Source organism: Eleutherodactylus coqui, chromosome 11 (assembly GCF_035609145.1).
Source record: "Eleutherodactylus coqui strain aEleCoq1 chromosome 11, aEleCoq1.hap1, whole genome shotgun sequence".
NCBI lineage: Eukaryota > Metazoa > Chordata > Amphibia > Anura > Eleutherodactylidae > Eleutherodactylus > Eleutherodactylus coqui.
This window is the reverse complement of record NC_089847.1, coordinates 113546480-113560792: the sequence shown is the minus strand read 5'-3', so window position 1 is coordinate 113560792 and position 14313 is coordinate 113546480. Positions and strand designations below refer to the sequence as shown.

The following is a 14313-nucleotide window of genomic DNA, read 5'->3' as shown; positions in this document are numbered from 1 at the left end:
GATAAATGTGGTGGTAAAATGGTATATTACTTACGACACTCAGGCATCATACACTTTTCCACTTCAGAAGTCTCAGCTTTGCACATGGATCCATCTGCTGGCGTCATCTTAATCATCCTGTGCCGCTTTTTCATCCCCATACCACAGGTGGCGCTGCATTCCTCCCACTCTCCCCATTCTGTCACGATACAGCTGCTTGGCTCTATGTTTTGAATGATATACAGCAAAGAATTATCAGCTTTTTATTATTATATCTATGATATGTCAGGATGTGGAACACATTTTCCAATCTAAGGTACAATCAAAACAGTTTATCTATAGGGATTGTTTTGAATCGTGATATACATCATTCTGATTGGCATTCAACTAAATCGAAAATTCACCATTGAGTAGTAGTTGAGTAGCTTGAAAATACACTGCATTAACTATCTTAGACTCCTGAGTTACAGCCTATGTGATAGTTCAGAGCTGCAGTCATAATTCCTACTCTTCAGAGCTGAAATCTCCCAGCCTTCATTGCTGATTCACGGCCTGGACACAGTTTTCTCTGGTGAGGAGTATAGTTATTACCACAAGTACTGTAATCTGTTGTAGGAAAAAAAGAAGTCCATCCCATTTCATTACAAAAGTTCAGATAAGCTAGTGGAGATGTGGCTGTCATCAGGCTTGTTGACTGATTCTAATGGCAACCAGCAGAATTACGAGTGCAGCTCTGCACAATAATACCTAATAGGATTTCTATTCTAAGGAACAACTTTTGAATAGCATATGATGTAAATTGACATACCGCATTCCTCATTAACTATACACTTCTCTATTTCTTCTGTTGGAACTTTACAAATAGAGCCATCTTCTGGAAACTGCTTTACATATCGCTCCCTGGATCTCATTCCCATTCCACAAGTGGCACTGCAAGGGGACCACATGATCCACTCGGACATCATACATGTGGACCCATCTGAGAGAAAGCAAAACCACACTGAAAACCATAGCAAATTAGCATTTTTGACTTTAGTTAGAAAAACAATTAGAAGCTCATGTGTTCCAATACAAAAACTGGTATGCAAATGGCAGATGGTACAATACCCCTGTAGCACCACCAATTAGAAGGTAGTTTTTCTACAAGTCAATAGCCAACCTTGTAACAGGCCTTGTAACATGTCTGGGAATGTAAGCTAAAACCAGAGCCTTCTCCATAAGGAAAAGATAGCCATGTAGCAGCAGAGGTTGTCTGGGTGAGGGGCCGGTGATGTGGGTCAGGAAGGGTAAAGTTTATCCTTGTAGAGACCAATTTGTAGGCATTAGCTGACTTAAAATACCATGCAATACCCCTTTGAGAAATTTGGAATGCTGATGGGAGATGTTACTAAGTGCCTCAAAAGCGCCAACTACTGGAAGGTATCTTTCCTACAAGACAATGTCAGAACTTTTAACAGGCCTTATACCATGACTGGGAATATAAGCCAAAATCAAAATCTTCTCCAGAAGAATGGTCATCTTTTCCTTCTAGAGAAGACTCTGGTTTTAGCTTATATTCCCAGTCATGCTATAAGGTGTAATTAAAGGTCAGATATTAGGAAAACTACCATAAACTACCATATACCAAATAGGCAGCACTACCGAAGCATTGCAACATCTGCCATTTGCATAACAGATGCCCAAGAGCAGCATAACTTAGCTTTTTACGGCACCTAACACCTATTAAGTTGTCACCACAAGGAGAAGCTGTGCTCCTCCTGATACAAAATCTGTAGCAGGACTTCTAGCTATAAGGCATTATTAAAATCTCTGATCTTCTCATATGGAGTAGAAGGATCTTTTGGGCTCAAGGCTTTAGGGCCTAATTGCAATGACCACCTTTGTACCCTCTATAGTTGGGCCACTGTGTTTAGTGTCTCTTATCTACGAGTCTGTGTCTCAATGACATGTCAGAAGATGTCTGAAGCTGAACCTTCACTTCTGAGATAATATTGGTGGGTCAATTCAAAGATGTCCCGTCTTCTATCAGGTCGATGGAGTTGCCATTGACTTTGAATTCCCCCATTCCCCATCGACTTCATTAAAGAGAAAAAAAGAGAACTAGGATCTTGGTGCAAGCAACTAAATAAGGCCTCAGTCACACAGGCGCATCGGCGCCCGTGTTACTGCAGGAAGGAGACGGACGTACCTGAAGACGGACGTCTCTCTGCAGCGCCGGAGGAAAGAACATGTGACCGGCTTCATTGCCGGTCATGTGTTCTTTCATCAGCGCTGGAAAGAGACGGCCATCTTCAGGTACGGCTGTCTTCTAACTGTCAGTTAAACGGGCGCATCGGCGCTGGTGTGCGGGTGCCGATGCGCCCGTGTGATTGAGCCCTAATAGTGGACTTGAAAATGGTGAGTAGTGAAGAACTTTATTTGACACCAGCACATAACATGTTTTGAGGCAGCATAGCCCTTTTCTCCAATAGCTGGAATTTATCGCAGAAGGAATTTCATGATAGGATGTCAAATGCGATGAAATACAATAAAAGTCAGGGACCTGGTGTTACCATTAGTGTTCAGCAAAAACACAGTCCTCAGATGGTAGCTTTGCTTGTGTTGCCTCGAAACATGTTATGTGTGGGCATCAAAGAAAGTTCTTCACTAATCACTATTCTCAAATCCACTATCCTTTTGTGGTTCGCACCAAGATCCTCTCTTCTATGTACTTGGCACCAGTATAATCTACTGGCTCTGTATTATCACTTGCACGACAGCACCATTTGTCCCTAATCCCTCACAGTTCTTCCACTCCAGAAGCTCTGCCCACCCATACAGGTTTTTGTGTGTTCACTATTAACTTCATTGGCATAGGCGCAGACATCCACCAATGATGTATTGTAATGTGTTTCAATGATATATCAGAAGATGTCTTAAATTAAAGCTTCGTTTTAATAAGGCATTGAAATGTTTGAAGATTCACCACAAAAATTGAAATAATATTGTTTCATAGTTACTAGTAGTTTAAAGGATTGCCGGCTTACAAAGTCACGTTTTAAAATTAGAGCCAAATGACTTAAAAAAACAAAAACAAATGGTACCTACCTATCCTCAGCCCCGACAATCCATTCAGCCCCATGATTCTCCCAGTCTCTTTGACAGGGTAAGTCAGGTGAACACTGCTTGCCGATCAGAAGCTGCAACGTCACTGTTCTGTACTCTTGGCATTGTATCACCCAGGATGTGAGAGCAGATACCAAAAGAATTGGCAGTGATGCTGTGGCATCTGATTGGGTAGGCATTAGTCACCTGATTTCCGCTGTCCACAGAGACCGGGAGAATCGTATGGCTGCAGCACTGGATCGCTGGAGCTGAGGATTAGTACATACCATTTGTTTTATTGCTTAAAGTAATTTAGCTCTAACTATAAAATGTGACTTTATAACTGGACAACCCTTTAAATCAACTCAACCTTTCATTGAGCCTATTTGCCCTCCAAATTACCATCATCGCTGCATCCCGGTCCCATACAAGGTTCGAAGTCCTGTGTGTCTGGACAAGGAACGCTGAGGTCCAGCTGTGCTTTAAGCATACGTTGTCTCATTCTTTTGCCTTTCTCACAGGTTGCAGAACTGCAAGCGGACCAAGGAGACCAGTTGGAATAGATGCAAGTCTCGGGGGTGTCATCTAAAAGACAAAAAAATCAAGAACATTATGGCACCATTCAGATAGCTCCAACTTTAGGTGACACTAAATCTCTGATTCCTTTTGCAAGTTTGGGAATATCATAAACTGGATGTAGGGGGCACTATCATGCAAGAACTTTCACCAATGAAACTTTTTGTATACTTGGATACTTATTTCCTGCTAGGAAGATTGTAGTGCCATAAATTTCCAACTATTTCAAACAACTTTATGTAACTTGCAGTTAGTGTAATAGAGAAGGTTATTATAGAGAATGGAGAGCAGGCATCCACATTAGGGACAAATAAGGGCATATTGTTTCATTTTTATGCATTATCCATGCAAATGATTGCTAATATTGCAGTCTTCTCATGTAGAGAGCAGTGCGAACATTTGGATAATGTATAGAATAATATCCATACAAAGCTGAGAGAATCTCGCATTTCTGGTGCCTTAAGGTGTCCTATGTCTTGCATATGATTGCAGGGGTCTGATCGCTGTGATCCTGCTGCTCAATTGACGTGGCAACAGCATTAGGAAAGCACCCCTTTGTATCCCGTTGGTTCAGCACAACTTTTTGCAGATGTCCGAATGGTCATCTATTGACTATAACAAGCCAACTATTCAACCTCTAACAGGAGACTAAGTGGCAAAACACTGCTTCTTCTGGATGTGGAGTCCAGTAGGCGGGCTTACTCAGTGACTGGTAGTCTTCCCAGATAGCTGTCAATCACGGAATAGCGTGTAGATTGAAAACAGGTGGAGGACTCTAGTGGATATTTGTACATGCTCCATCGGGAGTGTAGAAGTGCTTCAAATTCAATAATGGTATAGGGCCAACTTCTTCTGCAGCACTTTCAGGAAATTTATGGATTACCCCCCACCAAGCTGGGTAATCTGACTTATAATACTTATAATACTCCTGTATGAAAACTCGCTTCACATAGATGTATGTGCAACCGCGCACGCCTTAGTGCAACGTATATGTGCTGTAAATGAGTCTGTTTTTGCACTTGTATCGGTGTACTGTATCACACTCTTTGCGCCCGCAGGGCATGTTCATTTGCCTACGGCAGACACACACACCCTGATTTAAATGGGTCCTAATGAGTTTCAGATGTGTTCTTTTTCTTGCTGAAATGGGCATCTCTTTGCGTACTGCATGTGCATTTGCGAACCTCCCATAGACTTCTATGTAGCCCTTTGGTGCATAAATGTCTGCTACATTTTTGGGAGTATTACATCTTGTATCCAAGCTAGAGATGGTACAACAGGTTACTAGAGCCCCCATGCCCAGCCGTATCACATCTTGTATCCAAGCTAGAGGCGGTACAACAGGGTACTAGAGCCTCCATGCCCACCCGTATCACATCTTGTATCCAAGCTAGAGGCGGTACAACAGGGTACTAGAGCCTCCATGCCCACCCGTATCACATCTTGTATCCAAGCTAGAGGCGGTACAACAGGGTACTAGAGCCTCCATGCCCACCCGTATCACATCTTGTATCCAAGCTAGAGGCGGTACAACAGGTACTAGAGCCTCCATGCCCCCTGTATAACATCTTGTACCCAAGCTAGAGGCAGTACAGCAGGGTACTAGAGCCCCCATGCCTGCCTGTATCACATCTTGTATCCAAGCTAGAGGCGGTACAACAGGGTACTAGAGCCCCCATGCCCATCCGTATCACATCTTGTATCCAAGCTAGAGGCAGTACAACAGGGTACTAGAGCCTCCATGCCCACCCATATCACATCTTGTATCCAAGCTAGAGGCGGTACAACAGGGTACTAGAGCCCCCATGCCTGCCTGTATCACATCTTGTATCCAAGCTAGAGGCGGTACAACAGGGTACTAGAGCCCCCATGCCCCCCTGTATCACATCTTGTATCCAAGCTAGAGGCGGTACAACAGGGTACTAGAGCCTCTATACAAGGGGTCGGTTCTCCACAATTAGTAATCCTTTTGCTCTGATATTGTTATCACTTGTATAAACGTTACAATCACAGAGAACGTTTCATCCGTCTGACAACTTCAAGGGGAGGAATTGCTTTACAACGAGCTGTCATCTTTTTTACTGAAGTAAACCCTAATTTTGATAGCCTCTCTGGGTATTGTAGTCCGCCTATTTTATTTATTAATTTAGCTGCCCATCTTTGAACCCGCTCAAGCCGAGTCACAATCCACATCTTACATTTTCAATGAGGATCTGCAGCAGATTTAACCCTTCAATTTAAGGACTTCTTCAGGTTGGCAACAAATACGTTCGCCGCTACAGATCGTATTTACGCATCAGCCTGTCTGTTTCTTTTTTACAGTCAAACTTTGCGCTCTTGCACATAAAGATAAACGTCAGAATGATAGATCCGGCCCGTCTGATCTCACACATAAACAAGCACGGCTTATTTCCTTCTCACTCTTAGTGAAAGTAAAACCATTACAGTCAATGGCTTCGTTTTCTCATGTTTTGCGCTTGTGATCTTCAGCCCACAATCTGCTCCGAAATAATCATCTAAAGGAGCACTGAGGGCGGAAATCAGCCGCGGATCTGCGTAAAAAATGTACCAAATACTGCGGGTTTTTATATAAATTTGCCACAAAATTTGTTTCATGTGAGCGTTCCCTTATACTCAGTCTACAACCTGAGTGAGCGGAATGCGAGTGCCAGCTTCAGTGAAAATAGACTGACACCTGCTATACGGCATGGCACCAATGTGACTTTTATTACATACTTTGCCATTATAAGGCCGGCTTCACAAGGGCGTTAGCGCATTAATGAGCAATTAATTTACACCAGCCCGGCCGCGCTTTACTGAACTTTTTGTGCGTGCAAATTGTCTGCAGAAAAAAAAATGCCCCCGCGCTGCCATTGATTACAAATGACAAGTGGTTTAGGCTGGATTCACACGAACGTATATCGATCTGCGGGGGGGGGGGGGAGGATGGAAGAGCCAGGAGCAGGAACTGAGCTCCCGCCCCCTCTCTGCCTCCTCTCCGCCCCTCTGCACTATTTGCAATGAAAGGAGGCAGGACGGGGTGCGGCTAAATTCCGCGAATTAGCCCCGCCCCATCCCGTCTCTCCTCATTGCAAATAGTGCAGAGGGGCGGGAGCTCAGTTCCTGCTCCTGGCTCTTCCAGCCTCCCCCCCCCCCGCACACGAGGACGACGTATCTCGGCTCCGCGTGAAAACCGAGCCGATATACGTTCGTGTGAATGCAGCCTTAAACAGCTAAATATGTGCTATTCTGATGAACTAAATAATTCTGGTATCTTTATGATCACATCAACCCCGGACTCACTTATTGTGATATTTATCCCACATAGTGAACGCCGCAGAAGAATAAAGAGATCAGATTATTTATACCGCCGGGAAAATAAATCCCAAAAAACATTGGAGGAATTTGAGGTTTTCCATCCTTCCCAAAGACTAAATAAAACTTATACAATACATTATCTCTACCCCAAAATGGTGCCATTACAAATACACCTTGTCCCACAAACAGCCCCTCAGTCAGCGAGGTCAACAACAAAATATAACAGCAAAGGCTCCTGAAATGGGATGAAAACGTTTAAAAACTCGTTGGTTATTAAGACCTGAAACAGTTTGGTCATTAAATGGTTACAACATGGAGCCCATCCAGGTATTCCTGCGCCCCTATACACTTCATATACCCCAGTTACAATGGGATCACTTAGAGCAGACCCCAGTGAGCCTGAAGTGAAATATGGGCATCACTGCCAACCCAGATATACCAGTCATACCATCTTAGCCTCAGTCTCCCATTTATTTTTAACATTACACCATTGGGGAACCCAACCATGAATTTATGTGCCCATCTACACCCCAGATGCCCCTCATGATGCCCACAGTACAATGTATATGGCAGCAGAGCTGGTACATGCAGGACCTGCAGGTCCCGCATGGCATGTGCCAGGCAGCCTCTATGATGTCACCAGCCAACTGCCGCTCACTTTCCAACCGTCGACTGCCGTGTGTGGAAGATTGTTGGATTGCTCTGCGGGATTTCTACGGGATTACATCCAGTGGAAAGAACGAAGAGAATAAAAAGAGAGAAAAAGATGGAGAGGAAGGGAGAAGTGAAGAGGAAGAGAGGAGACAGCCTGGATAAAGACCCCAGGAAGAAGAGGAGAAGGGAAGATGAGGAGCCAAGAGCAGGTAGGGAGCGTCCTTCATGGGGACATTTACTGCCTATAAAGTGGTTGTAGATGTGTTTATGGTGAGTGTCCCCATATAACCAGTGTGTACGTCCACTTTATACATTGTAGGGGGAGGGGGGGGGTGATGGGGGGGTCCTAGTGTGATAGTTGGCTAGATGGTCCTTATGTACATTACAGCACAGTCAGTCAGTTAATCACAGTGCGGTATTGATTTTACAAGAGCAGAATACAAAATGTAAGCTGCGCTGTGATTGGTTGTTGGGGGCAGCAACGACCATTTTTCTTTTAGACCGTTTCCTAAATCTCCCCAATATTATACAGGTGGTTATGTTTTGGGTGATGCCATATTTTTGGGAATCACTCAGCAGGCCGCAGACAACAAATAGCGCCATTCTGAAATTTTCTAGAGACTCATCTCATGTTCTCCGCTTGTCTTCTTACATTTCTTCCACACGGTATTCCTTATTCTCTCCCTTCAGGACCCAGCACCCCCGCCGTTACACCCAGGTCCAGCGCCCGACTCACCATCAGAGGGTTCAGGTTCCATCAGGTACTGGGCAGGGGCAGCTTCGGCAAGGTAAGTTTTACACTTCTATTTTTCTTCTTAATCAGATGTAAAGTCTTAGTCGTAGTGTTAGGCCCCTTTAACACGGGCGATAGCGATATTGCCGCTAGAAAATCGCAGTGATATCGCAGCCGTGTTCTGTGCGATATTGCTGCGTTTTGTCACGGCGATATTGTGACTAGCTGGTTTTGTATTGTATAGTTTTTTTTAATGTAGCTAGGGCTTATTTTAGGGACAGGCAGTAGGACTTCCTACTGTAAAAATTGCCTCAGACCGCACGAAAAACGCGATTTTGTGCAATGCAATGCAACACAAAGGAAGGCTTAATAGGGACACATGGGCTACAAAAAATGGCATATGGTGGCAATATTCAGCATGCCACTATTTTATTTTCTTACAATGTAGCAACTACAAAGCATCACTAATGTGAAGGAACCCATTGGAAAGCAGGGGCTTCACATACAGGCGCTTTGTAGTGCTATTGCATCACAAAAAAATTGCGTGATTTTGTCGCCCTGTGAAAGCGGACAAAAAAACGCTCGTCTGACCTCAACCTTATAGTGCAAATATTTAGTACATTCCCCACCATTACCAATTATAGTGTGGGGGATGGTATACAGTAATGTTTTGTAAATCATATATCAGGGATTTTGAAGAATCGAAATGCTTATTTTGCATTTTTCCTTAGGTCGTCCTGGCATCAGTCCGTCGCCGAAGCATCTTCAAGGCCATCAAGATGATCAACAAGGAGGAGGACAACAAAGAAGAGCTTCAGCGAGAGAGAAGACTACTTCTGGCAGCCAGAGATTGCCCGTTCCTGTGTCATCTCAGTGCCACGCTACAGTCTGAGGATCACGTCTACTTCATCATGGAGTACCTGTCCGGCGGCAGCCTGCAGACCCTGATTACCGTATCGGGTAAACTGAACCGTCCCACTACACAGTGAGTAACCAGTTCTGGGGTACGGCGGGCGGATCGGTGATGTTAGAGGTAAGATGACATTGTGCAGCAGTTATCCAGAATGATCACCATTGATACTAAACACTTTCCTCTCTTCATCAGGTTCATCACAGCGGAGCTGATCTGCGGCCTCCAGTTTCTCCACCAGCGTGGCATCGTGCATCGGCAAGAGGAACAGGATTGATATTCTCATTGTTTTCCATGAGCTGTCAGGTTCTGCAGCTTAGCTTTATGTACTTGAATGAGGCTGAGCAGCAGTACCAGGTACAGCCATGGACAGGAGAGGCGCTGTTTCTAAAAAGGATTTTCTTTTCATTGCAGAGACATCAAGCCAGACAACATCATGCTGGACAGAGATGGGCACATCCGAATTATCGACCTGGGTCTGGCGCAAGACGGTCTGACAGCGTCCAGCAAGATCTGCGGAGTGGAAGGAACAACCCGCTACATGGCCCCAGAGATGATCCTGAAGCAAGCCTACAACGTAGCAGTGGACTGGTGGAGTATGGGCATCGTTGTGTCCAGAATGGCAACCGGACAGTCACCATTTTTTGATGGCCAACAGCTACACATCGTCCGGCAGTCGATCACCACCGACAAGCCAATCTTTCCACCATGGCTGGATGCCGACCTGAGAGATCTCATCAAGAAGCTGCTACAGAAGGATCCGGAGAGGCGCCTGGGACTGACCGGAGACATCAGGAGCCACCCATTTTTCGGAGACGTGCGCTGGGAGGAACTGGAGCAGAGGAGAATAGTGCCACCATTTAAACCTTTCCCCGTAAGTTAAGACTTACTGAATGTTATATTTTCATGCCAAGTGTCTAGAAGAGGAGAAAATATTATATACTTCTATTATATCTCTGTTTCTTTCTTCCTCTTGCAGCACGCTGTAGGTACCGGACATCTGGATTTGCCAGAAGATGCGCCAGCTCAGCACCCTGTGTCCAACTTCTCATTTCTGGCACCTAGTTGGACACAGTAGGATGGACCAGCGCCTCCCGCCCTGCAGCCCGCGCCTCCTGTGCCCACCGCCTCTGTGAATCTTCGGACCTCTAGGATGATTTCAAGACCTCGGTGATTCTTCAAGACATCAGGGATTCACCACTCTACTATCAAGACAGAACTCACCGGCGGCGCCCGCGACATCAGATGGAGATGAGGCGAGTATCTGCATGGGCATTTGATCCAGGGACTAATTTCCAATTCCATATTCGGAGTCAGGAAGGAAGGTTTTTCCCCTTATATCAGGACAAATTGGCAGATGTGTTAAAGGGGTTTTTTCTTTCCTTCCTCTGGATCAATACAACTGCCCCGTCCCCTTCCCCCGATTCGGCCACTTCCCAAATATTTGGTCGCCTTCTTAGTACAAATGACCTTGATTCGGGGACGGTTCTGGCTGCCGTGCGCGGAGTCGGGAAGGAGTTTTTCCTCATCTGAAGCTGAATTAGCAGACGCTCAATGAGGTTTTTTCGCCTTCCCCTGGATTAGTTTCTTACAATTACTGATCCAGGGAACTTGTCTGACTGCCCTCAGTGGAGTCGGGAAGGAGTTTTTCCCCTTATTGGGGTTTTTTCGCCTTCCCCTGAATCAGTGAACGTCAATGGATCTAACATATCCTTGGCTTTTATTTAAAATATTCATCAAATCATCCTCATTAATAAAATTGTAAAATCAATAAAATTCTCTGTTTTCACCCCAATATCACTGTGTGTCTGGTTTTATTTCCATCGTATCCTTCTACTGCTTCTTGTATTATTTGGGTTTTCTGGTCTCGTTGCATGTAATACAGAGCAGCAGACTCGGAAGGGTCAATGAGGGAATGGGGGGACAGTGCGCTCCCTCTGTGACATCATCAGACTCTTGCGATGTAATCGCAGAGAGCCCAACGGGTTGCCATGGCAACAGGATGCCAGATACAGGTATCCTGCATTGCCAGTGCCTATGATCCCTATAACAAGCTTTATAATAGCGATCATAGGTGCTATGGTGCAAGTCCCCCACAGGGACACAAATAGTGCAAAAAAAAGATCAAAACAGTGTCAAAATAAAATTTTTTAAAAAAAAACAAACAATTGTTTTGTGCTTTTTGCCCTATTAGTATACATTTTTTTAATTAAAACCCGACATATTTATTTGTGCTTTGTGATTTTTGTGCGATGCATTTTTAACATTAGAAAGTACCATTGACATTCGCATAAAAAACGCATTGTTAACGCAAGTAGGTAGGAGCCCTTAAGGGGTTAAAATGTCAGTAAACTCCTTTAATGTAACAGTAACACCGAGACGCCAGTGTCGTCCTTCTGCCTGAAGCGAGACACACAAACTCATTTTTGGGTACGTTCATATGTTAAGGATTTGCCGCAGATTTTGGAGCAGATCTGCAGCCCATTTCACCTTTCCAATTTGAATTCAGTTAAAAGGTTGAAATCTGCTGCAGATCTGCAACAAAATCTGTCATGCGTGAAGGCAGCCTTAAGGCGCGGCTCCCACATAGCGTATTCCCGATGGAAATCTCGCGGTTTGGCCGCCGGGAAAGCGCTGGTTTTGGAGCAGCTTGGCGGCATTTTTTTTTGTTGTGGCTGGCGCTCCCATAGAGGGGAGCATAGCCGCAATGAAAAAAAAAGAATGTTCATGCTGCGGCCAGGGAATCTGCGCCGCAACGATGACTTTTGCCGGCTTTGCAAAATTTTCACAAATCTCGTCCACATGGCTGGCTAATCCCGGGATTAGCGGCTGCAGGCGGATTTGCCGTGGTGCAATTCCGGACGGAATTTCGGCGGCAATTCCGCCCTCTGTGAACCCAGCCTAAAAGTGTATTGCTGCCTTTGCACTACATACATGACTCAGATCTACATAATAGCTACACGTACATTACACATATTCGGGCTCACTCTCATTAGTGCTTCTGTTATCCTGCTTTTCGGTGGGCAGCATCCCCCGGCCAAATGGATCAACCAAACAGACCCCAATGACTATAACGGGGTCTGTTTGGTTTCAGTCCGTCATTTTACAGGATGTAGTAGTGCTGCACGCTGCACTATTTTGTCCTGGTTTCTTTTAGTGAATTTAGTAGTGGAGGCTCCAAATTGAACCTCCAACATTGATGTAAAGTGACCCAAAGGGCTTCTTCACACGGGTGTACGAGTACAATGCTGTGAGCCTCCTGCAGCGTTGTACTCATTACAGCCCATAATCAATGCCGGCAGAGGACGTGTACGGGCCATGATTAGCACTGCACATGCCGGCGAATCACACGTCACGGACATGCGCAGTGTGACTTTTTATTTTTTATTCCCCACTTAGTTCAGAGCAGGGATGCATATGGAAACACTGACCTACACAATGCATGCGTACGGACAGCGTATCACATGCAGCCTATACAAGGGCTGCGTTTGACATGCAGAGAAATAGAGCATGCTGCCGTTTATTTCTCCTGTGTATGGAAACGCAGGAGTGCATGGAAGAATGAAATAGTCCATTGACTTTCATTGCCTCCATTCACTGCGTATTACACTCATTGATTAGTAGGGTCTTCCTGCTCCCTGCCGACACTGCATGTCGCGATCCCTGCGCTTGCAAATCGTATGTGGTGAGGGCCCCCTCCCAGCTAAGGGGCCAGATCACAATTGTGACCCCTAGTGGTACACCTCGGTTCAGACCAAGAAGAAGACATCTTCACGTTGGGAACTATCAGAATTGAATGCTATATGGACAATGCTGATTGTGTAAATCCATATATTGTGGATCATTCTCTACATTGTCTTTCCCTTTCCATGAGATCTACTGGATCCAATGTGGAGCCCAAGGATGTAATTGGAGCCACATGATGATTTTACCTTCTTCTTTCTCTTCGGTGACGAGATCAGCCACGATGTCATCTACGTTGTCGGGGACTATATTGCATTGTTCTCCCTGTAAGACATAAGATGTAATTAATGGACTGTATAACGTGAGCTGCCGCTCCAATTAGTGATCAGTTTGGTACTAATGAGCGCTGGAGTTTTCGGAGTGATAAGCTTCAGTAATACTCCTTGTACATTAATCAAACAGCGCTGAGACGCGTCGCACAATGGAGCCGGGCGTTAATTCACGCTGCTCAACCTCAAGGAACCTCATACGTTGTTCAGCTGATTATCTACATACAGTAATGTAAAAAGATTATTAAACCCTTTAATACATTCTGTATATTAGTATATCGTGATGTTCCTGGACAGAAGATTTACTGAGCCTCCCAGCTAAGGTTGCCACCCGACCTGTAAATCACCGGCCTGGCCGGTATTTTTATCGCCCAGGCCGGTGCCGGTATTTTTCTTTTACCGGCCCTATTACAGACCGGTATTTTTGTCGGGCCCCGGGGACTGCGGCAGGCTGCGACAAAATACCGGCCTGTATAGTCTGCAGGGATCATGCAGGGGGCTGATGACGCGCCCCTGCTGAATGTCCGTGAGAGCACACGAACTCTACTTCTAGCGCGCGAAGCAGAGAGAGAGACAGGCAGGCAGCCCGCCGCGTATGTGTGCGGCAGACGCGGGACTAGGATTCAGGACACCACGAGCGGCGCGGGACTCCGCAGCGGGGCACGGGGGGGGGGGGGGGGGGGGGGAATTAGTGAGTCTGGTGGTGTCATGGACGGTGGACTCGTGTTGTTGTGATGATGCTGAGAGTCTGACATGGGCGAGGGAGGGGGCTGCTTGCTGCCTGGGGAGTCTGGGAGTGTGGAACACACAGTGGGACACCCAAACGAGCCTGAACCCTGACTGGCTGCAGACAGTCAATATGGCGAGGGAGGGAGGGGGCTGCTGGGAGTCTGGACTAGGATGAGGAGAGCTAAGACATTTGAGGAACCATAAGGCTCATCACTTTGTAAGACCACCCAGGGCCAGATATAAGGTAGAGCCATAATTTAGTGGTCATAGGCTCCACCAATCCTATGAACTGAATGACAAAATCAAAGAAGTTTATC

At 45.6% G+C, this 14313-nt stretch overlaps 1 protein-coding gene across 2 annotated transcripts in view; it reads right to left on the bottom strand.

Annotated features, from left to right (window-relative positions):
• SPON1 (spondin 1) overlaps nucleotides 1-14313 on the bottom strand; it is a 535993-nt gene that overhangs the window by 113115 nt on the left and 408565 nt on the right. Inside the window, exons 10-13 of one of the 2 annotated variants that reach the window (XM_066583266.1) lie at nucleotides 13187-13262; nucleotides 3466-3648; nucleotides 788-958; nucleotides 35-202 (exon numbers count right to left, since the gene is read on the bottom strand). The exons of the other annotated variant lie outside the window; for it this stretch is intronic. Of the exons in view, the coding sequence (XP_066439363.1) occupies nucleotides 35-202; nucleotides 788-958; nucleotides 3466-3648; nucleotides 13187-13262 (598 nt within the window). The remainder of the gene's footprint in view (nucleotides 1-34; nucleotides 203-787; nucleotides 959-3465; nucleotides 3649-13186; nucleotides 13263-14313) is intronic. 2 annotated transcript variants of the gene reach the window in all.